Here is a 25,350-nt window from a genome sequence, read left to right as displayed (position 1 = left end):
GCTCACCGGTCCCACCCCACGCCGACTGGTCATTCTGCTATTCGGTCGATTGGCATATTACTCCTTTATTATACAGGATAAATGGGTTATCAATGAGATCAAGAAAGAAATAAAAAAACTTCCTGGAAACAAATTAAAATGAACACACAACAACCTAAAATCTATTGGACATAGCAAAAGCAGTCCTGAGAGGGAAGTTAATAGCACTACAGGTCTAACTGAAAAAAAAAAGAAAAGAAAAATTATTAATAAACTATTTAACCCAACAACTTAAACAATTACAAAGAGAACAAGAAAAGTCCAGAGTAAGTAGAAGGGAGGAAATAATAAAGATTAGAGAAGAAATAAATGACATAGAGGGTAAAAAAAAACACCACAATACAACAAAATCAATGAAGTAGGCAATGCTTCAGTCTCAGGTTAAAATGGCAAGCCGGCCTGCCATTGCAGCATCCAGCCGGTGGCTGGAGGGTATTCGAAAATGGTATTACAGTGCTTCAGGATTCAATGAAGTGGGGTTAATGAGAGACAATACAATACATGTGAATAAACATGTAGAAGAAGCCATCAAAAGGCTTCCCGAGAACCTGTACAACGACAGGGTGTTGCGCATTAAGAGAGCACTGGACCTGTCCATGAGGCAGCAGATCTTGCCCAAAGAGCAGTGGATAAAATATGAGGAGGATAAATTCTACCTTGAACCATATCTGAAAGAGGTTATTCGGGAAAGAAGAGAAGAATGGGCAAAGAAATTACCATGGAATTAATCTGTGGATGCATCTGTCCTCAGTATTTTAATTATGTTGGTTAAACTTGAAATGCATAATTTAAAACCATCTGGGTTTCAAATATATAAATAAGTGTCTATTATAACTTTTTTAAAAAATCACTGAAACCATGAGCTGTTTCTTTGAAAAGATAAACAAGATTGATTAACTGATATCCTGACTCATCAAAAAACAGAGAGAGGACCCAAATTTAAAAAATCAGAAACAAAAGTGGTGAAGCAACAACTGACACCTCAGAAATACAAAGGATTGTAAGAAAAAACTATGAACTACTATATGCCAACAAACTAGACAAATGGGGAAAATGGAAAAACTCCTAAAAAAAAATACAATCTTCCAAAACTCAATCAGGAAGAATAAGAAAACCTGAGTAGGCCAATAACAACTGATGAAATAGAAGCAGTAATAAAAAAATTCTCAGCAAAAAAAGTCCAGGTCCAGACAGCTTCACAAGGGAGTTTTACCAAACATTCAAAGAAGAAATAACACCTGTAGTCCTCAAACTATTCTAAAAAATCCAAGAGGAAGGAACACTTCCAAGCTCTTTTTATGAGGCCAGCATTATCCTAATTCCAAAACCAGATAAAGACACCACAAAGAAAGATAATTACAGGCAAATATTCCTCATGAATGTAGATGCTAAAATCCTCAACAAAATATTAACAAATTGGCCCTAGCCGGTTTGGCTCAGTGGCTAGAGCGTCGGCCTGCACACTGTTCAAAGAGACAGAGGAAGATATAATCAAGTGAAAGAATATGCCGTGTTCATGGATTGGTAGAATTAACATCATTAATATGTCCATGATACCCAATGCAATGTAGAGATTCAATGCAATCCCTATTAAAGTACAAACAGTATATTTCACAGATCTAAAACAAATACTCCAAAAATATATATGGAACCAAAAAGACCCCAAATAGCCACAGCAATCTTGAGTAAGAACAAAGTTGGAGGGATCACAATACTACAAAGCCACTGTAACCAAAACAGCGTGGTAATGGCACAAGGACAGACATATAGATCAATGGAACAGAACAGAAACCCCAGCAATCAACCTAAGCCATTATGCTCAATTAATATTTGACAAAGGAGGCAAGAACATATAATGTAGTCAATATCCTTTCTTCAATAAATGTTGTTGGGAAAATTGGCCAGATACATGCAAAAGAAAAAAAGAAACTAGACCATCAACTTACACCACACATAAAAATAAATTCAAAATAGATAAAAGTCTTAAATGTAAAACGTGAAGAAACCATAGGCAGCAAAATCTCAGACATCTCTCGTAGCAATATGTTTGTGGATACATCTCCTAGAGCAAAGGAAACTAAGGAGAAAATAAACAAATGGGACTACATCAAAATAAAAAGATTCTGCACAGCAAAAGAAACAATCAACAAAATGAAAAGGAAGCCCACTATATGAGAGAACATATCTGGCCATGATATATCTGATAAAGGGTTAATATCCAAAATATATAAGGAATTCATACAACTTAGCAAAAGAAAGGGAACAATACAATTTAAAAATGGGGAAAGGACCACTCTAGCTGGTTTTGCTCAGTGGATAGTGCATGAGCCTGCGGACTGAAGGGTCCCAGGTTCAATTCCAGTCAAGGGCACGTACCTCGGTTGCAGGCTGGATTCACCACCCTGGACAGGGTGTGTGGAAGGCAACCAACTAATGTGTCTCTCTCACATAGATGTTTCTCTCTGTCTCTCCCTCTCTCTTCCACTCTCTCCAAAAAATCAATGGAAAAATATCCTCGGGTGAGGATTAACAAAAAAACTAAAAATGGGCAAAGGACCTAAATAAACACTTCTCCGAGAGGACATACAGATGGCCAAGAGACATATGAAAAATGCTTAAACTCACTGATCATCAGAGATATGCAAATTAAAACAACAATAAGGTATCACTTCACACCTGTCAGAATCAACAAATGACAAGACTGGCAAGGATGCGGAGAAAAAGGAACCCTCGTGCACTGCTGGTGGGAATGCAGACTGGTGCAGCCACTGTGGAAAACAGTATGGAGTTTCCTCATAAAATTAAATATGCAACTGTCATTTGACCCAGTGATCACACTTCTAGGAATACATCCTAAGAAACCAAAGCATCAATCAGAAAGAATGTATTCCCTCTACCCGCTTCCACGTTCAGAGCAGTGCAATTTACAACAGCTAAGATCTGGAAACAGCCAAGTGACCATGAGTAGATTCATGAATAAAAAAGCTGTGATTTATACAATGGAATACTATGCAGCAGTAAAAAAGAAGGAGTTCTTACAATTTAAGACAGCATGAAGGGACCTGGAGAATATTATGCCAAGAAAAATAAGCTAACCAGAGAAAGACAAATATCGCATGATCTCACTCATATGTGGAATCTAATGAACAAAATAAATTGATGAACAAAATAGATTCAGAGACACAGAAGCATGGAACAGACTTTGAAGTCTCAGAAGCAAGGTGGGGAGGGTGGATGAGTGGGAAGAGATTCATCCAAAGAACTTCAATGCATGTATGCATAACCCACAGACACAGACAATAGGGTGGTGAAGGCCTGTGGTGAGGGGTGGAGGCGTGTTAAAAGAGGTCAAAGGGAGAGAAAGGGAGACATTTGTGATACTTTCAACAAAACATTTTTTTTAAAAAAAGAACTATTGTTTCTGTCGATGTGTAGACAATACACATTTAATTCTTCAATAAATTCTTCTATTTCTATAGGAAAAATTCACAAAATTTACTTTAGGATGTTACAGCAACAAATTAAAGAGAAATATATGTAACAATTCTTTTTTCCTTTATTGCTAACAGTATTATTGCACATGTCAAACATTCCCTCCTTCCCCCCACCGCCCCCCCCCCACATTCATGCCCCTTTCACCCAATTACTGCTCCAGCCCAGGCCTTCCACACACTATTGTCTGTGTCCATGGGTTATACATACATGCATATATGTTCTCTGGTCAATCATTTCCTGTCCCAGCCCCACCACCAACCACCCTCCCCTCTGAGATCTGTCATTTTGTCCCATGCATCCATGCCTCTGGACCTATTTTGATCATCAGTTTATTTTATTCATTAGCTTCCATACGTTAGTGAGATCATGTGATATTTATTCCTTTCTAACTGTCTTATTTTGCTTAGCATAATACTCACCAGGTCAATCCATGCTGTGGCAAAGGGTAAAAGCTCCGTTTTTACTGCTATGTAGTATTCCATTGTGTAAATGTACCACAGCCTTTTTATCCATTCATCTACTGATGGTTATTTGGGCCGATTGCAAAGCTTGGATATTGTACAAAATGCTGCTATGAACATAAGGTTGCATATATTCTTCCTAATTGGTGTTTCAAGATTCTTAGGATATATTCACAGAAATGGGATCATTGGGTCAAATGACAATTCCATTTTTAATGTTTGAGGTAACTCCATAATCTTTTCCAGTGCACCAATGTGCACACCCACCAACACTGTAGTAGGTTCCCTTTTTCCACATTCTCACCAGCACGTCTTGTTTGTTCATTTAATGATGGTGGCCATTCTGTCAGGTGTGAGGTGATAGCTCAGTGTAGTTTTAATTTGCATCTCTCTGGTAATTAGTGACTTTGGGCATTTTTTCATCTCTTGGTCATTTGTATGTCCTCTTTGCAGATGTGTCTATTCTTTTCCTTTGCACATTTTTTTAAATTTTATTGTTTGTCTTCCTGGTGTTGAGTTGTATGAGTACGTTATATATTTTGAAAATTAACCCATTGTCAGATGTATCACCCTATCTAATAAAGAGGGAATATGCTAATTGACCCTCACTGTTGCAAAGATGGCAGCGCCCAGAGCCAATAAGGAGGAAATATGTTAATTAACTGCCCCGCCCTCAAAGATGGCGGCACCCATAGCCAATAAGGAGGAAATATGCTAATTGACTGCCCCACCCTCAAAGAAGGCGGCGCCCAGTCCCCTCAGCACCCCCCCCCCCCAGGGCAGCAGTCCCGGCCGCTCTGCGCACCTGCCTATGGAGTCCCCCAGTCCCCTCAGCTCCCCAGCCCCCCAGGGCCTGCCTGATATGCAAGCAAGCCACAGATGGCAGCTGCCCAGCCATCCAGGGCTGACCCAAGGTCCAGCAAGCCTCGGAGAGTGGCTGCCCAGCCGCCCAGGGCTGCCCGAGGCTCAGGTAACCAGGGCTGGCCGAGGTTTGTGCTGCTGGCAGTGGCAGCAGCAGAGGTGTGATGGGGCGTCGTCCTCTTGATTGCTGAGTCGCCTCCCACCCCTGGGGGCTCCCAGACTGTGAGAGGGGGCAGGTCGGGCTGAGGGACCCCACCCTCAAGTTCATGAATTTTCATGCACTGGCCTCTACTTGACAAATATGTTAACACATACAGTGAGTTCCCTTTTCGTCTTGTTGGTGGTTTTTATTGCTGAGGAGCTTTTTAGTATGATGTAGACCCATTTTTAAAATGTTCCCTTTGTTTCCTTTGCCCTAGGACAGTGATGGGCAACCTTTTGAGCTTGGTGTGTCAAACTTCGCCAAAAAACTGAGCATAACTTGGGTAGTGTGTCACTTTGAGGAAAAAACATTATTTCGCAAATGTTTCATCCTCAGGAGCAGCAAATGTTTCATCCTCGGCATGCGGCCGCCTCAGCGGCCGCGTGTCATCAGAAATGGCTACACGTGTCAGTGCTGACACGTGTGTCATAGGTTCGCCATCACTGCCCTAGGAGATGTACAGGTGAAAATATTGCTTTGTGACATTTTACTGCCTATGTTTTCTTCTAGGATTTTTGTGGTTTCATGATGTACACTTAAGTCTTTTATCCACTTTGAGTTTATTCTTGTGTACAGTGCAAGTTGGTGGCCTACTGTCATTTTATTTTTTGCATGTACCTGTCCAATTTTCCCAGCAGCATTTATTGAAGAGACTATATTTATTCCATTCTATGCTATGCTCTTGCCTCCTTTGTCAAATATTAATCAACCACATAGGCATGGGTTGATTTACGGGCTTTCTGTGCAGTTCCATTGGTCTACATGCCTGTTCTTATGCCAATACTGGTTGTTGTAGTTTTTCATTAAATAGCTTTGTAGTCTAGTTTGATATTAGGTAGTGTGATCCCTCCATCTTTGTTATATTTCCTCAAGATTGCTGAGGATATTTAGGGGCTTTTGGGTTCCATATAAATTTTTGGAATATTTGTTCTAGATCTGTGAAATTAGCTGTTGGTATTTTTATAGGGATTACATTGAATCTTTAGATTGCTTTGGGTAGAATGGACATTTTAATTACGTTAATTCTTCCCATCCATGTACCCAGAACTAGGTGTACCGATTACTAATGCGGATTTTTTTCAATAGGTGGAATTACACATATGTTGATATATGTGCGATTTGATATGTATGCTATTTTGTTGTATTGACAGCAAGATTCAAAACTTCATATGTCAAATTTTCTGAAGGTGTTAACATCATAGATATTTTTACACTTAAAAATGTCGAATTTCGTGCCAAAAAAAGAGCATTTGCAGGAAGTTTTAATTCATTACTTTATTTTGAAGAAAAGTGCTGCTGACAGTTACCATATACTTCGGGAAGCTTATGGTGAACATGCTCCATCTCAAGATACTGTGAACACTGGTTTAAACACTTTAAAAGTGATGATTTCAATGTGAAAGACAAAGACATCCAGGTCAACCGAAAAAGTTTGAAGACCAACAATTAAAAGTATTATTGGATGACGATGCATGTCAAACTCAAAAACAACTTGCAGAAAGATTAAATGTTGCTCAGCAAACAATTTCCAATCGTTTGCAAGCAATGGGAAAGATTTTAAATGAAGGAAAATGGGTGCCACATCAACTGAACGAAGGACAAATGAAAAACCAAAAAGTCATCAGTAAAATGTTGCTTCAATGGCACAAAAGAAAGTCTTTTTTGCATCAAATTTTGACTGGCGATGAAAAGTGGATTTATTTTGAGAATCCCAAACGCACAAAATCATGGGTTGATCCAGGTCAACCATGAACATCGACTGCAAGGCCAAATCACTTTGGAAAGAAGACAATGCTCTGCGTTTGGTGGGATCAGGAAGGTGTGGTATATTATGAGATTCTAAAACCAGGTGAAACTGTTAATACTGATCGCTACTGACAATAATCAATATGAACCACTTTTTGATCGTGAAACATCCAGAATGTTCCAAAGACACGGCAAAGTAATTTTGCTTCATGATGACGCACTATCACAAACTTCAAAACCAGTTAACGACACATTAAAAGATCTTGCCTGGGAAGTATTAACCCACCCACTGTATTCACCAGACCTTGCTCCTTCAGATTACCACTTGTTCTGATCGATGGCACACGCACTTTCTGAGCAGCACTTCAAAACATACGAAGAAGTGGAAATTGGGTCTCTGAATGGTTTGCCTCAAAACAAGAAAAGTTCTATTGGGATGGTATCCACAAATTACCTGAAAGATGGGGGAAATGTGTAGCTAGCGATGGACATTACTTTGAATAAAGTACTTTTGATGTTTCTCTTAAAATTATTGTGTTTTCTTTGATTACAAAATCCGCATTATTAACCAATACACCTATTATATGCTTCCACTTGTTTATATCTCCCTCTATTTCCTTTCTTAATGTCCTATAGTCTTCTGAGTACAGATCTTTAACATCCTTGGTTAAGTTTATTTCCAGGTATCCTATGACTTTATTGTAATGGCAAATGGGATTATTTTTGTTTCTCTTTCTGAGAGTTTATTATCTATATATATAAAAAGCCAGTGACCATAACAGCCATAACAATCTTAATGACCAGTTGCTATGAAGCCCACTATGGCCAGCGAACTGGCCCAATCAGGGGGTGGGGCTGGCCAGCGAACCTTGAAGCCCCTCCCCCCATCCCTGATCAGACTCTCCCACCCCCATTCAAGAGCAGGGCTGGCCGGCCAAACACCCCCTATCTTCCTCCTGGCCGACCCCACCCCCGATTAGCACACCCCACCACATAGGCCCGCAACCCTTCTCCCTGACCGGCGCAATGGGGGCGTGGCTAGGTGGCCAACCTCCTGCAGCCCCTTTCCTGGCTGCTTCACCCTGATCGCACCCCATACCCCAAGAGGGGGCGGGGCTGGCCAGAAAACCTCCTGCAGGCCCTCCCCCTGGCCAGCCCTGCCCCTGATCACCCCACCACCACCCCAATAGGGGGCAGGGCCAGCCAGCCAATCTCCTGCAGCCCCTTCCCCTGCCCGGCCCCACCCCAAATCAGCCTCCCCACCCCGATTTGGGGCAGGGTCAGCCAGCCAACCACCCACAGCCCCTCCCCCAGGCCATTGGCCCACAATCGGCACCCCCACACCACTCAGGGGCGGGGATTGCTGGCCCACTGCCCACAGCCCCTCCCCATGGCCAGCCCCACCCCCAATTTGTCCCCCAACTGCAATCGGGGGTGGGGCCCACCAGCCAATCTCCCGCGGCCTCTTCCCCCAGCCAGCCTGGCCATGATCAGAGCAGGCCAGCCGGCCAACCTCCCACCATCCCAAATCCACCTGACAGGCCATCTCCTGACAGGCCCAGCCCAAATCCGCCCCGATTGGGGCCAGCTGGCTGGACCCCACCCGTGCACGAATTTGTGCACTGGGCCTCTAGTTGGTGTATGAAAATGCCATCAATTTCTACATGTTGATTTTGTATAATGCTGCTCTGCCAAATTCATTTACTAAATCTAGCAGTTTTTTGGTGAAGTCTTTAGAGTTTTCTATATACAATATCACATCATCTGTAAGTAATTACAGTTCTACTTCCTTTTTTTCCAGTTTGAATGCCATTTCTTCTTCTTGTCTGATCACTGTGGTTAGGCCTTCCAACATTATGTTGAAGAAAGTTAATGAAAGCAGTCATGCCTGTCTTACTCCTTAAGGGAAACAATTTTAGTTTTTGCCCATTGAGCAGGGTGTTGGGTGTAGATTTGTGATATAAGGCCTCTATTATGTTGGGATATGATCCCTCTATTCCCACTTTGCTGAGAGTTTTTATCAAAAATGGGTGTTGGATTTTGTCAAATGCTTTTTCTGCACCTGTTGATATGATCATGTGATTTTTGTCTTTAATTTGTTTATGTGATGTCACATTTATTGATCTGCTAATATTGTACCAGTCTTGCATCCTCAGAATCCCACTTGGTCATGGTGTATGATGTTTTAAATATACAGCTGGATCTGATTTGCTAATATTGTGTTCAGGGCTTAGCATCTATGTTCATCTGGAATAGTGTCCTATAGTTTTCTTTCTTTGTTATGCCTTTATCTGGTTTTGGAATCAGGATAATAATTCTGGCCTAGCAAAAAGACCCTGGAAGTCTTCCTTTCTCTTGAATTTTTTGGAATAGATTGAGGAGAGATGTTAGTTCTTCTTTGAATGTTTACTAAAACTTTCCTTAGAAGCCACTCAGTTCAGGACTTTTGTTTGATGGGAGTTTTTGTATTACTGCTTAAATTTCATTAGTTGTTATAGACCTATTCAGGTTTTCTGATTCTTCCTGAGTTTAGGATGACTGTATGCTTCTAGGAATTTGTCCATTTTCCCCAGGTTGTCCTATTTGTTGGCATTGTTTATCATAGTATAGTCTTACAATGCTTTGTATTTCTGTGATGTCTGTTGTTACTCGGCTTCTTTCATTTCTGACTTTATTTATTTGGGTCCTCTCTCTTTTGTGATAACTGTGGTGAAAGGTTTATCAATCTTGTTTATCTTTTTCAAAGATCCAGCTCTTGGTTTCAGTGCTTTTTTGTGTGTTTTTGTTTTTGTTTGTTTTTTAGTCTCTACGTCATTTATTTCCATTCTGATCTGTATTATTTTCATCCTTCTACTAACTCTAGGCTTTTCTTATTGTGCGCTTTTCAATTTTTTGAATTGTAGGGTTAGATTGTTTACTTGAGCTTTTTCTTATTTCTTGAGGTAAGCCTGCAATGCTATGATATTCCCTCTCAGCACTGCTTTCACTGTATCCCATAGATTTTAGCTACTTGTATGTTAATTTTCATTTGTATTCAGGTAATTTTTTATTTCTTTCTTGATCTCATTGGTGACCCATTCATTGTTTAATAACATGCTATTTAGCCTCCTTCTGTTTGAATGTTCTTTAGCGTTTTTATTGTAGTTGATTTCTAGTTTTATGCCATTCGGAACCAAGAAGATCCTTAAAATGATTTCAATATTCTTGAATTTTTTAAGTCATATTTGGTATTCCAACATGTGGTCTACTTTGAGAATGTCCCATGTGCACTTGAGAAAAATATGTATTGTGCTGCTTTGGGATGAAATTTTCTGTAAATACCAATTAAATTCATCTGATCTAATGTATTGTTTAATGTCACGGTCTCCTTGTTGAGTTTTTCTGTCTGGAAGATCTACCCGTTGGTGTCAGTGGGGTGTCAAATTCCCATATTATGCCTGTATTGCTATGGATCTATCCCTTAAAGTCCACCAAGAGTTTTTAAAGTATATTTAGCTGCTCCTATGTTGGGTGCATATATTTTTACAAGGGTGATATTTTCTTGTTAGATCAATCCCTTTAGTATTATGTAGTCACCTTCTTTTCTCTCTTATGGCCTTTGTTTTAAAGTCTGTCAGATATGAATATTGATACACCAGCTTATTTTCATTCCCATTTATATGAAACATTTTTTCCCATCCCTTTATTTCCAGTCTTTGTGAATCTTTTGTTCTGAGGTTGCTCTCTTATGCACAGCAAATATATGGGTCATGTTTTCTTATCCATTCAACTATTCTATGTCTTTTGATTGGAGCATTCAGTCCATTTACATTTATGATAAGTACTTATTTTTGCCATTTTATTCTTTATACCTATATTCCTCTCTCTCTCTCTCAATTTTCCTTCTTCTTAAAGCAGTCCCTTTAACAATGCTGGCAATGCTATTTTTGTGGAAATATACTCTTTTAGCCTCTTTTTGTCTTGAAAGCTCTTTATTTCACCTTTAATTTTAAATTATAGCCTTGCTGGATAAGTAGTCTTGTTTCAGGTTCTTGCCTTTCATGACTGAATACTTCATGCCAATTCCTTTGGCCTGAAATGTTTCTGTTGAGAAATCTTCTGACAGTGTAATGGGACTCCTTTGTAGGTATCTTTCTCTCTCTCTCTCTTGCTGCCCTTAAGAATCTCTCTTTGTCGAAGATTCTAAGGATAGAGGAGGAAACAAGATGGTGGCATAGGTAAACACCTGAACTTGCTGCCTCGCACAATCACATAAAAACTACAACTAAAAGACAAAACGAATATCATCCAGAACCACGGGAAGGCTGGCTGAGTGGAAGTTATACAACTAGAAGGAAAGAGAAAAGCACACTGAGACTGGGAGGAGGTGCGGAGGTGCGGAAGTGCAGAGGTACAGAGGCGCGCGTAGAAACAGGCTGGGAACTGGGTATGCTGTTGTCTTTTTCAATCGGGAGGGAGATACAAGTACCCGACTGCTCTGAACTCCAGTGCTGGGCGAGACTCTGGGGACTCAGACTTATATGGGGAAAACTGGACTGTCTGGCACTGGGCCAGAACACGAGGACAGCTTTTTCTCAGAGGTGCTTGCAGCGATCATTATTCCTACATGGTGCCACAGGATACAGAGACCCAGGGACCTCTTTGGGGGCAGGGCTGATGGGCAGCCATTGCTGTTTGCTCTGCCCTGGTGATTCCCTGAGACTCCGCCCCACCCAATTTACAACCCCACCCAAGCTGTGCACAGAGGCTTTTGCATATGAATGGCCTGGCATTTTGCAATCTAAAACCTAAAAAAACTGAAGCTGGGTCAGAGAGCCCCAGAGCTTCCAAAAGAAGGTCTCAACAGCAGCTTGCATTGCTTCACAGCTGGGCATCATTTGGGAACCTCCAAACCCCAAACAAAGAGGAGGAATGTGCAGATCTCTCTGTAGCTCCTGCTGGATGGCCTCAGGCAGTGGCTGACTTTCCACCTCCTTGGAGATCCAAGAGCCAGTGTACCCAGTGGTCAGAGTGAGACCATCCAGATTACAACTCTTCACATCCATAAGAAACAAACTCAGGGGACAGACTCAGTGAGCACAAAAGCCCCACTGAAGCAAGTCTTGCCCCATAAGGGTGTCTCCAGCACAGAAGTTCTCCCATTGTAGACACAACTGGTCCTCACATCCAATTGGCCTGGAGGTCAATTCCTCCCAGTGATGCCAACAACAATCAAGGCGTAACTACAACAAGAGTGTGCACACAGCTCACAAAGGGGTGCACCAATAGTGTCCACCTCAGGTAACTGGGGAGGCTGAGCCACTGGGCCCTATAGGACACCTAGCACACAAAGCCACTCTATCAACTCAGGGAAGCAGTCAAAATGCAGAGACAAAGAAACAGATCACAAATGAAAGAAATGGAGGAAAGCAAATTACTAGATATAGAGTTCAAAACCATGGTTATAAGGTTACTCAAGAATCTTCTCGAAACCTCCGAGAAATTTAGTGAGACCCTCAAGGTATGAAAAAGGACCAACTGGAAAATAAGCATGCACTGACTGAAATGAAGAATAATATACAGAGATCCAACAGCAGACTAGAGGATCCCAAGAATCAAGTCAAAGATTTGAAATACAAAGAAGCAAAAAACACTTCTCTGAAAAAGCAAAAAGAATCCAAAAATATGCAGATAGTGTAAGGAGCCTCTGGGACAACTTCAAGCATACCAACATCCGAATTATAGGGGTGCCAGAAGAGAGAGAGCAAGATACTGAAAACCTATTTGAAGAAATAATGACAGAAAAATTCCCCTACTGGTGAAAGAAATAGACTTACAAGTTCAGGAAGCGCACAGAACCCCAAACATGAGGAATCCAAAGAGGACCACACCAAGACACATCATAATTAAAATGCCAAGGGCAAAAGACAAAGAGAGAATCTTAAATGCAGCAAGAGAAAAACAGTTAGTTACCCACAAGGGAGTACCCATACAACTGTCAGCTGATTTCTCAACAGAAACTATGCAGGCCAGACGGGAGTGGCAAGAAATATTCAAAGTGATGAATAGCAAGAACCTACAGCCAAGATTACTCTACCCAGCAAAGCTATCATTCAGAATTGAAGGGAAGATAAAGAGCTTCACAGATAAGAAAAACCTAAAGGAGTTCATTACCACCAAACCAGTATTATATGAAATGCTGAAGGGTATTCTTTAAGAAGAGGAAGAAGAAGAAAAAGGTAAAAATAAAAATTATGAACAAAGTGACAACAAATACATATCTATCAACAAGTGAATCTAAAAATCAAGTGAATAAAAAAACCCAATAAACAGAATAAACTGGTGAATATAATAGAATCATGGGCAAAGTGACAACAAATACATATCTATCAACAAGTGAATCTAAAAATCAAGTGAATAAAAAAACCCAATAAACAGAATAAACTGGTGAATATAATAGAATCATGGGCATAGTAAGGGAGTGGGCTGACAATTCTCAGGGGGAAGGGGGTGTGGGGGTACGGGAAGAGACTGGACAAAAATCATACAACTATGGACAAGGACAGTGGTAGGGGGGTAAGTGGGTTGGGGAGGAGAACCGGGTGGAGGGGAGCTATGGGGGAAAAAAGAGGAACAACTGTAATAATCTGAACAATAAAGATTTATTTTTTTAAATATTCTTAAAAAAAAAGAATCTCGCTATGTCTTCAACATTTAACTATTTAATTATGATATGTCTTGGTGTAGGTTTCTTTGGGTTCACCTTAATTGTGACTCCCTGTGCTGCCTGTACTTGTGTGACCTTTTCCTTCATCAGGGTAGGGAAGTTTTCTGTCATTATATCTTCCAACAAGCTCTCTATCCATTGCTTGCTTTCTTCTCCTTTTGGCACCCCTCTGATGCGGATGTTTTTATGTTTCATTTGTCTCAGAGTTCCCTTAAACTATCCTTCTACTCTTTAATTCTTTTTTCACTACTCTAATTGGATGTTTTTTCTACCTTGTTTTCCAAATTACTGATTCGATCCTCTACTTCATTCAATCTATTTTTAATTCTTTCCAGTGTATTCATGATGTCAGATATGGTATTCTTCATTTCTGACTGGTTCTTGTTTATCATTTCTATTTCTTCTCCCATGCTGTTGTAGTTCTCAGTAAGTTCCTGGTAATTCTCACTAAGTTCCTTGAGCATCCTTATAACCATTACTTTGAACTTCATATTTGATAAATCGCTTGCCTCCATATCATTTATTTTTTTCTGGAGCTTCCTCCTTTTCTTTCATTTGAAGATTGTTTCTTTGTCTCCCCATTTTGGTATCTCTTTGTATTTGTTGCTATGCATTAGATAGAACTGCTATGCCTCCCAATCTTTGTGTGGTGGCCTTATGTAGTAAATGTCCTGTAGGACCCATTGGTGCAGTCTCCTTAGATGGGTAGTCTAGGAATGTCACCTTGTGTGGGTTATTGGGCTCTCTTGTTGTAATTGGGTCTATATTGTTGTTGTCCCACTTATAGGTATATATCCCCACTGGCTGGGTGACTGTGAAAGCTCGACTCTAACCACATTGTGCTTTCTGTTGTGCAGGTGCTTATGGAACAAAACAAGAAACACAACAAAAACTTATGACAGACCTCCTACAACAACAATAAAAACAACCACAAAAGAAATGAGATTTAGGAAAGAGCAAACTAGAATAAAAGAAAAGTATGAGAAGAAAAAAAGTAAAGAAAAAAGAATATGAAAGGAAAGAAAGGGAGAGAGAAAATAAGAATATGGAATAGGAAAAGTAAAATGGTATAAAAGAAAAGAGGAAGGAAAATGTTATAAAGAAAAAAAGAAATTAACTAATAAGAAAAAAAGGAAAGGAGAAAGGAAAAATATAGAGTAAGAAAAGGAAAGAGAAAAATAAGAGATATGAAAGAAAAGTGAGACAAAAATAATAACAAAGCAATGAAAATAATGCAACACTGTCAGAGTTGTATATATTTGCCTCTCAGCAACCAGTTCAAAGCTTCACACAATTCATACCGTAGTTTGTGGTTGCCCCCGTAAGGCTTGGCTGCATGCAAGAGTGGCCAAGCTGCACTCTTAAGCAGGTTGTTAGCAGCATAAGGCCTACAGAGGGGTCAGCAAATGTCCCAAGGCATCTTGGGATCCACCTCCATCCACCTCTACCTGTCCCAGCTGCCAAACTTAGTCACTGAAAAAGATGTTTCTGAAAAGTATTTTGATGGAATTGGGAGGATGTCACTTCTGGGTCTCCCATGAGGAGGAGGTGCCATTTAGATTTCAGGGAAGATGACAGGTGTGTTCCCTCCATCCCAGAGCTACACGTCTGAGTCTGTCCCAGAATATTTCCCTGACCTGGACGGGGCAGAGCCCCTCGTATACAGTCCAGTGGGGTCTGCTATAAGCTCAGAGTTTCTATCAGCTCTCCCATGAAGAAGAATCACCAGTCAGGTTTCCAGGACAGTCAGGAAACTAGTCCCACCTCAAAGCTAGTCACTAAGGCCCCTGAGACTTTCCATACCCATAGGAAAGTATGGAAAGTGTGGAAGCTCTGCTGCTGCCTCATTATCAGGGGTCAAGGTGCAGGGTGGAGTGAACTGTGTCCCCGAGGGCAGGGTATTTGCCCTTTCCCCGGCTGTTGCTACTGGTAGGGGCTTGCACTTCTCAAGGAAAATGGCTGCTGTGCTATGTGGGGGGATGACCAAGCACAGCTCTCCCGGGTGGTTGCACTTCCACATCTTCCCCAATGCCTCCCACCCTAGCCTTTCCTCAGGCAACTCCAGTGCACACTGTCCTCCCTCCACTGAAGCCTTGGGTTATTGGCTGCAAAAAATACAAATCTGTTGCTCTGGTTTTTGCTTTTTTTGTTTTATGTGGCTTTATTTCCAGCTGGCTCCTTCTCTCCCAGGGTAGAAGCCCTGTCACCTTTCATGGCTGGATGTGACATGGGCCACTGATGCTCTAGGCTGGGAAACCCAGCCTGGGGTCTGGGCCTCTCTCCTCTCATGGAAAATACCCCCACATATTCCTCCCCTCCCTCTACCTGCCACCTGGTGGCACTGAGCCAGCCCTCTATGGCCCTGCCCTTCCTACCAGTCTCAAGGTGCCCTTCCTTTTTAAAAGTCGCCTCTTCGCCCTCACCCGTTTGGCTCAGTGGGTAGAGTGTCGGCCTGCGGACTAAAGGGTCCTGGGTTCAATTCTGGTCAAGGCATGTATCTTGGTTGCAGGCTCGATCCCCAGTAGGGGGCGTGCAGAAGGCAGCTGATGGATGTTTCTCTCTCATCCATGTTTCTCACTCTCTATCCCTCTCCCTTCCTCTCTGTAAAAGTCAATAAAATGTATTTTAAAATAAAATAAATAAATAAAAGTCACCTCTTCAGCCAGTCTTCAATTGGTAATGCAAGGTGAATATTCTCCAATTTCGTTTTATTTCCAATTTCGTTCTGGGAGGAGGTGCAAGAAAGACCTACCTACTCTGCCACCATCTTGAAACCCCTCTGTAACATTTCTTAACATAGAAAATTACCTGATAAGAGTAGTATGTCAGGGATTCCAACATGGCTGCAGACTAGGTAAAAGCAACACACACCTCCTCCCCACGTCAATCCAATTTACAGCTAAAATTTAGAGCAATCAACCTGAATAAACAATGGAAGTACACCTGAATAGGAGTATTATATCCAAGAATTGAAAAAAGAAGCTACACAGAGACTTGTAAGAAGGGCAGCGAAGCAGAGAGGGCTGGCCCCTGCACTAAGGGACAGTGGCTGAGAAGCCAGAGAAATATCATGGCTACAAAAGTACCCATTAGGAAAGTGGGGTCTCATCCACATGTCAGGACCCCCAAACCGGAGCATCAGGACCAGGAAGAAGATCCTGCATAGAATGTGGCAACAAAAATAAGCTGCCAGGTTTTGTCTGCCAAAAAGAGGAGGGAGTCTGCTAGAATCCAAGGTGTTTGCCTAAAGGGCCAATGCACAGAGGCTCACTCCTGGGCATTCACTTGGGGCACCAGCAGAGGGAAGGAGACTTAAGGCATAAGGAAGACATAAAGAGAAGATCTGGGTAGCACAGCTTTGGAGACCTGGAAGGTAGGCTACTGAGGTCCCAGTCCTAAGTCAACATCCCATACCGCCCTCAGGTGTCCTATCACAGGGCTGAGCACAACAGGGACCTGAGGTACGCTATTTTCCGGGAGAAACTATAGACAGATTCTCAGATGATCATTGCATTAAGTGGTTTTGGAACAAGGGCTCATCTTCCCCCCTACCATGGGTTAGGCAGATGCCATCCCCAATGCAAGACTCCCTTGTCAGGGACTCGGGCATAGGGTAGCTGTGGAGCTAGGGGGAGGCATGCTCTTGCACCCCCAGCCACAGCCTTGTGCCACCCTAACAAAGAGCTGCCTTGAGTTACAGTCCCAAATATTGCTGGCGCTAGCCTGCCAAGCACAGTTCCACATGGGTAATAAAGCGTGCAACTCAGAACTGGGACATTTGGCACGATTCCCTGGGAGTTTCACACCAGGCAGGGCACTGCCAAGCTAGGAGAAGGTAAGCAGCTAGCTCCCCTCCCAAGAACCAAAGGCCCACATCATCCCAGTTAAAGGGCAGATTTGATTTCCACCCCCAAATCCTGCTGGCCCCATCCTGCTAAGCTCGTATCTGCAGGGGGAAAGGGGAGCAACTAAGAATTGGGGCATCTGTCATGACCCTTCGGAGCTCTCTGTCAGGGTCTCTGGCAATGTGCTGCAAAGCTAGAAGGTACATAGCTATCTCGCCTCCCAAGAGCCGGTACCAACCCCAGGAGAGGGTTGCCTTGATCTGTTCCTCCAAGTCCTTCAGGGAGGAAGGGAGCAAGGAGCATAACTAGGAGCAAACAGGAGCCCCGAGTTTTGGAATGCAGATCAGTTGGAATCTCGGAAGGCGTGGCTGCAGAGCCAGCAAGACCACCAAGTAAGACTGACTTGATATGTTTTCAAAAGCCCAGCTGGTCCCATCCTGCTAGGCTCAGTTTTGAGGGGGAAGGAGGGTCTGCTCAGAGCTGGGACATTCAGAGTGCATTTACCTCAGAGGATCCAGTGAAGGGCTTGAGCAGGTGGGGCTACAGAGCTTCATGGCACAGCTGGTGCCACCCTCAAAAGAAGGCTTTCTTAATTTGTTTGCCCAAGTCCCAGTGAACCTATACTGTCCTACTGAGCTTGCTCCTGCAGTGAGGTCAGCTGGCTACATCCAACCTGAACCTGTGGTACCCTCCTGGGGAAGACAGAGTTGGAGACTACACAGAGTGTGAATGGTATGGTTCTAGAGTAGGTGCCACATTCTCCCTGTTGAATGCCAGACCACACTGCCCCAAACTAGAGGACCCACTAACCCTGTCTTTCTGACCTGGTTGCCCCAACCTACCAAGCCTGGGCCCAGCTTTATTGATCTCACCCCAGCTCAGAGCTGAGCTCCAGGAAGCAGAACCGAGTACACAGACTGGCCCCTCCCACAGACACCCAGGTCCAGTTTATGCAGACACAAACACTGAATAATGTGTAAGCTCCAGACAGGTCGCCCAAAACCGGTTATATACAATGTCTGACAGTGACCTGTACCTGAACTGCATCCAAATGAACCCAGAACCAACATACCTAGTGGTGAGCTTCAGACCTCACCAGAGCTTGACCCAACCACCCACACAAACACACCCAAAGGAAGAATCTGGCAGGCACCAGACCCTGCTGGAAACAACTCCACCTCAAGGGGCAGCCCCTACACAACATCTCACACATGACGATCAAAGTTTACCCTCATAGCCACCCAACCTGAAGGGATAACTGCACCCACAAAAGGGCCAACAGCATTCATCATAACACAACTAAATAGGGGGTGCACCTAACCCACAAGAAACATTTCTGGAGCACGGGTCAAGTGGAAGATTGTGCTACTGAGCCCAACAAGACACCTCGAGATTGCACCTGCACAACAGCTTGCATGCCATAGTTAGACTGAGCCTCAGCCAGCCAATCTGAGAGTCAATCCCACCCACGAATGGGCCAACAGCAATCAAGACCCAATTATAACAAAAAGGCCCACACAAGGGACATTCCTAGAGTATCCAACTCAGGAGAACAAGGAGACTGCACAATTGGGCCCCACAAGACACATCATATAAGGCCATCCCACAGAAACTGAGAGGCATAGCAGTGCTATCTAATACAAAGAAATAAAAATAAAATCCACAAAGATACAGCTAAAATGGGGAGACAAAGAAACAACCCCCAAATTAAAGAAAAGTAAGACTCTCCAGAAAAAGAGCTAAATAAAATGGAGGCAAGCAATTTATCAGGTATAGAGTTCCAAGTAATGGTTATAAAGATGCTCAAACAACTTAATGGGAAGTACAAGAACTTAGGGGGAAACACTGAGCAGCCATAGTGAACCAAGAACCATGCTATTGCTTTATAGACACCACCTCTTCTTCTATCCTTAGGACAACAGTGCCATGTGGCTTCATCAGCCTTCTCCTAGACTACCCAAATCTGTGCAGCTAGTGGGCAACAGAGATAGGATTTTGAGTCTTGTGTTCCCACAAGTCTATGCTTTAACTCCAAGTTCAACCAGTTCAGAATGCAAGTATGGGCTTGACCACTCCATCAAAACAAAGCAAACTGAAAATCAACTTTAAGGATAGAGGAAGCGGGGAGGGGGGAGAGACACAATAAAAGCCAAGAGAAAAATATCTGAAATAGTAATTCATATGGAAAACAGATGGTTGAAAGGAGGGAGGGAGGGAGGGAGGGAGGGAGGAGGGAGGGAGGGAGGGAGGGAGGGAGGGAGGGAGGGAGGGAGGGAGGGAGGGAAAAAGGAATGAAGGGAAGGAATGGAAGGAAAGGAAAGGACCAGGAGAATAGAAAGAAACCTAGAGCTGAGAGTGAACAGCAACTATGTGAGACTATACAGTGCAATGTGTCAGGTGAATAGGCAAAAAAATCACTCCATGGTACATCAAGGCAAACATAGGATACTCCACAGGGACAGGGGTGTCTTTGGAATGACCTTTGCAAGTCTGTTCTTGGAATACTTCATTGAGCTTTGAGCACTTCATCACAAATGAAAGGCAAATCACATTGGATTTCAATGAAGAATTACAACAGCACACACACACAAAAAGAGATTAAGAAAGGAGGGGATCAACTTCTGTCAGGATTTGAAGCATTTACAGAGAGGGCAAAGTAAGATAGCTCTGTGTGTGTCTCTCCCACTTAATGCTTTAACCTTTTCGTCCTTAGGAGAGCCATCTGTGGCAGGCATGTTAGGAATGCCGATGCTTTTCCCAGCACCTGTTGGGATGCTGCTGAGGCCAGCAGGTCAACAGATGATGAGAGATTTTTGCACAAGTATAAGTCAGTCCCTGGCATTGTGGGAGATTGGGATGAGGTGGCCAGACTGCTGCAAAAACTGCCCCAGGTCAGTTAATCCCACTTGCCTCCACTGGGGCTCAAGGGCACCTCCCAAGCCAGGATATAGAGCAACTTAGCAGCACCATCCTTGATGGCAAATGACAGTGACAAGGGGGTACCCTCCCAATGTGAGCAGTGTAGCCTCCAGCAGAAGCTGGGAAAAGAGAAGCAGAGATAGGACCGTAGAAGGGGAGCAGAAGTAAAGACAACATATTCAGGAGACATCTAGCAACCCGTGTTCCCAAACCCTGCAGCACAGCTGCCTTCTCTCCGAGAATACCTACCTGTTTTCCCATATCTCCTCTGTGAATAATCCGGACATTCTCTCCCACCCCCAGAACTTATCTCCCTTCTCCAAGCCTCTTTTTTATGTAATAATTCTATTACAATTTTTATTATACCAAATTATAATTTTTGGTTTGCCTACCTAACATCCCAACAAAGTTGCAAGTTCTTCTTGAATCAGTTCTAGGATCACCCACATGAGGAGGTGCCATTTGCATTTGTAGGTACAGTCATTTATGTTATCATGGTAGTTCTGTTCTACAGAGTAGCCATGAACACAGAATTATAGAATACCAAACCACTTGTTCCTGAGGGAAACACAGGGTTAGGTTCCTGCCAGCCTCTCAGCATAACATTTTTGTTCAATAATCAATATATAACCCTATTTTATGTGTGTTTCTGTTTAAGTTAAATGTTGTTGATTCAGTAACAATAAACTCACAGCCAATAGCACTGTAACCTGTGCCTGAACGAAGCTTGTCTAACACGTGCATCTGCCCGATAAGACACATCACAGCCTCCTTGCTTTCAGGAACACCAGACAGCACTCAATGCAATGCTTGGCGGCATTTTAAAACACAAAATCACCATCAAACACACAAATGTCAAAAATGTGGCACTAACTAGGTCCTGAAAAGGACACCTTCTTACAGTGAGAGCTGGAACAAGAAGGCAGAGGTTGCCTTGATGGACCTCAGCTGGGAGGGTACCCATCAGGCGGCTACAAGGCGACTCATTTCTTGCTTCTCTGTGCATGTTTGCAAGTGTCCACAGAAGTGCCACGAGGAATAATTTTAGGATTACGAGCAAATTTTAGCAAGTAAATAAATTGGCAAATATGCAATCTACAAATAATGAGAATTAACTGTATTTCTAGCACCCGGCACATGATAGTAAGAGGTGATATCAATAATGCTTGTGGACTTTGTGAAAGCAAGCAAGCATGAGTGTGCAAGTGAGTGAATGGAAGAGTGACTGAATGAGTGACTGGATGTGTGAATGGAATAGTGACTGAGTGTGTGAGTGAAGTAAAGACTGGGTGTTCAAGTGAGTGAACAAGCACATGGTTATGTAAATGGACCGTGAATGAGTGACAGAGCATCTCCTGGTTCTTGATCAGGCTCCCAATAGCATTAATGGGAGGAACAGGAGATAGGTCTCCCTGAGAGAAGCAGGAAGCTCTGCAACTAAAGACCCATGAAACAGGCTGAGCTGAGGAGCAAGTGCAGGCTCTGTGTGATCTACAGTCTGTTCTGAGAAAAGCAGCACCCTAAGAGGTGAGGTGAAGGTAGGTAACAGAAAATGGTCCCAGGAGCTCTGGAGTGCAGAAGATCAAAAGGGGCAGAGGCAGGGAGTCAAGGCTCGTTTTCTCCAATGTCATTTTCTGCTGGTAGTCCTCATATCTCAACTTAGAAATTCACTCGATGTCATGGGTGCAGCAAGGCTCAGGGTAGAAAACCAGGGGTCTGCAGAGTCAGTAAACTTTATAAAGGAAATATCACCTCACAGACATGCTGCTCTTTCCAAATGTATGTCTGGCCTGTTCTGTAACCAATTCACGTAAAAACATTAATTAATTCTCAGGAGTTTTTGTCATAAGGTATTTTTTCAATCAAAAGACATTTACAAGTACTATTATGTGGGACTTCCTGCCACTTTTTTTCAAAAAGGGAGCCTTATATAAAAAATGATCAGGAACCACTCTGGTCTCCTCTTCTAGCCTCAAATACCTATTCGTAAACTAGGTGTTTGTAAGCCACAATCTGCCTGGTCCTCTTTTTACATAAAACAAGAAATAGGTAATCTGGAAGCCCACTTACAATACAGTGACACATTCAATATTTATTAAGTGCTAACTGCATGCAATACATGGTTTAAGTTCATACAAGACATGGTTTAGTTTCCATGGGAAACTGAAGTGACCACAACCCTACCTTCGCAGAATTCACACCTTATGAAATGGAATTCTATTAGGAACAGTGAAGAACTGTCCAGAGGAAGTTCTTCCACTGAATCAAGAACTCCCACTGCAAGAAACAGCTTTCATAGTGCCTGACTTGGGGCTTCCCAAAACCATTCTCTCAGCTCTCCTCATCAGACCACTCAGACGGGGACTTCTGAGCATACAGCAGTGTGGAACAGGGAAAATGACTACACCAAGGGCAGGAAGAAAGAAGAGTTAGGATCACGTGTAGAGCTGTGCCCATCAGGAGGAAGATTCTGCTTGGGAATTCCTGAGCCTGAAGAAAGACCATCCCTGAGCATGTTACCTGGTGCTCAGCACATACCCCTACCATGAAAGGGGATGATAGCCATCTACAGAGCCGTTAGCTATTAAAACTAAATCCTTTGCAGAGCCTGTAAGATCTACAGACCTGTGCCCTATGACTTTGGCCATTACAGACCTGGACATTTTAAACACGCCTCAGACAATCAGTAAATGTAGCTACCCTGCTAAACAACATAAACTTAACTAAAATTAAATAATAAGTACATTATTTAAAAGATGACTTCAACTAACTAATGGCCAACAGTAGAGATGCTAAGGACCAGTAAATGAACCACTCAATAAAAACTAGGCTACTAGAAAGAAAAAAAATTGTTCCAAATATTATCTGTGAAGGAAATACTAAAATTCTGTTATAATATGTGATTAATTCTGGTTAAAAAAAATGTTATTCCCAAAAATGGATGCCCACTCTTTTTTTTAAAATATATTTTATTGATTTTTTTACAGAGAGGAAGAGAGAGAGATAGTTAGAAACATCGATGAGAGAGAAACATCGATCAGCTTCCTCCTGCACACCCCCCACTGGGGATGTGCCCGCAACCAAGGTACATGCCCTTGACCGGAATCGAACCTGGAACCTTTCAGTCCACAGGCCGACGCGCTATCCACTGAGCCAAACCAGTTTCGGCTGGATGCCCACTCTTATACGTATATGTTGGACCTGGTTTACTAATTCACCCAAGTTCAAATCATAATTTGTCACTTACTATCTGGGTGACCTTGACTAAGTCACTAGCCACTACACTGTCACTCTCCTCATCTCTAAAATAAGAACACTGTATGAAAAAAAATCAAATAATATGGTAGAAGATATTCTTCTGAGGTCCTGCCCTCTTTATCATCAAAGATTAATTGATCCTTTGAAAACATATGCAGTAGAAGGCAATGCTCTGTCACCCAAAATCTGTGTTTAAAACCAATGTTTCCTGAGCATGACTGCTCTCAAGCAGACAAATGACCCTTTCCACTTCCTTTATATGAATTACATTCTTTGGAGACTCTACGTAAAGGGCATACCTGGACGTCTACCATCAAACTCATCTGAAATAACACACACCATGACAAGTTGCTGTCTGGTGGTACATGCTATGTGTTATGTGTTATGGTGTCCTGATTCATAAACACAGAGCTTATTCTGCTGTTCAAATTTCTCTCACAATTGCCACAGCAGAGCACCTAATGGAAACAATGCCTCCCCAAAACCTCCAGGGTCAAGCTGCCACCTCCAGCACACCACAAACCCTCCTTGCTAGGACTTCCCACCACCACAATGTTTTCAAAACTGGCATCTGCAGATCCCAGGACGACAATGGACCTATCCTGGGGGCCACAAGTTTTCTACAAGAACATTTTCACTTTGTCTTCTCATTTCATGAAAAAATTAAGGGATCATTTTAAGGCTATTCTAGACCTTCCAGATGGCCTCGTATTACCAGATACTGCCATCCAAGAGTGCAGTTGTGCTTAAAGTTACTTCCAGGGCTAACAGGAAGAGGAAATAACATAGACAGAACATCAGTGCAGACCAGATGACATGGTCTGGCCTCCCAGTTATTTTCCTCTTAAAGGGGTGGATACAGTTCTTCAATCTAGGACAGGTGGCTCTCCAGGGCCCCTTGCCACTCCCCACATTGTGAAAACACCCCTCTAGTAGCTGGTGGCTCATGTACCTCTCTCTACTCAGTAAAGACAGCCACCCCAAATAATGGGTTTACTTTTCTCTAAGACTATACACGTGGCAAATCCACCAAACCTCAGTTTTTGATTACGTGAATTCACATAAACAGGGCCCAACTGCATCTCTGGAAATATAACCACCAAATCCTCTAGTAAACACTCACTTTACAAGCATCTCTGTCAGGATGGTGGCCAGGTCCTTTCAAGAATTACCTTAAGTCCCCACTGTACCACCTATGAATTCTGGGCTTTGAGCAAGTCACTCAACTTCTTTTGCTTTCAGTTTTAATAGTTAAATAAGACAACTCCTATGGAAAAACTGGACTCTATAAGTGGACAATCACACACTAGGTCATGTATCAACACATGAAATTCAAATACAGCAAGACTCTGTGTGTGAGGGCTGTGACAGGATGAGTAGTTGGGTCATGACACCAGGTGCCAACCGCACATATGTGCACCGCTGAGCCTTCAAGAAACAGAAAGATTATAGATACAGAGAATCTGACTCCAAAAAACATAGTCCAGTGGGAAAGACGAAGGAATTAAAATTCTGGACAGAATGAAGTAAGTGCTATAAAAGGGATACAAACCAGGAATCTGTGTTGTCCTTTTATATCACTTTTGCAGAGTCCATGCTGTATTTCCTATATCATCACAATTTTAGTAATTGTGCTACCTTTTTTTAAATGAAAACATCAAATATTTTTCATTAAACGCAAGCTTTTTTAAGGAAATTAATTTTTCCTAGAGTTCTTTTTTAATGAGATATTTATCACAGTCAAGTATCTTGAGAACATTCAGATAATTTGGGGTAAGACACTAAAAATAACTATTTGAGCCTTACTTATAGTCTCTT

At 42.5% G+C, this 25,350-nt stretch overlaps 2 protein-coding genes across 8 annotated transcripts in view; one reads left to right on the top strand and one right to left on the bottom strand.

The window, feature by feature from the left end:
* FGF9 (fibroblast growth factor 9) overlaps window positions 1-25,350 on the bottom strand; it is a 215,321-nt gene that overhangs the window by 20,563 nt on the left and 169,408 nt on the right. The window contains exon 3 of one of the 7 annotated variants that reach the window (XM_079774109.1): window positions 10,055-10,986. The exons of the other annotated variants lie outside the window; for them this stretch is intronic. Coding sequence (XP_079630235.1) covers window positions 10,858-10,986 — 129 coding nt within the window. The 3' untranslated portion in view covers window positions 10,055-10,857. Of the gene's footprint in view, window positions 1-10,054; window positions 10,987-25,350 lie in introns of those variants that run through there. 7 annotated transcript variants of the gene reach the window in all.
* LOC307102295 (cytochrome b-c1 complex subunit 7-like) lies at window positions 370-2,034 on the top strand. The gene has a single exon (XM_079775794.1). It carries the CDS (start codon window positions 405-407, stop codon window positions 765-767), a length of 363 nt encoding a protein of 120 aa, XP_079631920.1. The 5' UTR covers window positions 370-404; the 3' UTR covers window positions 768-2,034.

The sequence above is a fragment of the Cnephaeus nilssonii genome, assembly GCF_951640355.1.
Source record: "Cnephaeus nilssonii genome assembly, chromosome: 6".
Taxonomy (NCBI): Eukaryota; Metazoa; Chordata; class Mammalia; order Chiroptera; family Vespertilionidae; genus Cnephaeus; species Cnephaeus nilssonii.
The sequence above is the reverse complement of the archived record's forward strand: the minus strand, read 5'-3'. Positions and strand labels throughout refer to the sequence as shown.

Coding starts and splice junctions, on each gene's coding strand:
- LOC307102295 (XM_079775794.1), top strand. CDS start 405: ATGCTTCAGTCTCAGGTTAAAATGGCAAGCCGGCCTGCCATTGCAGCA.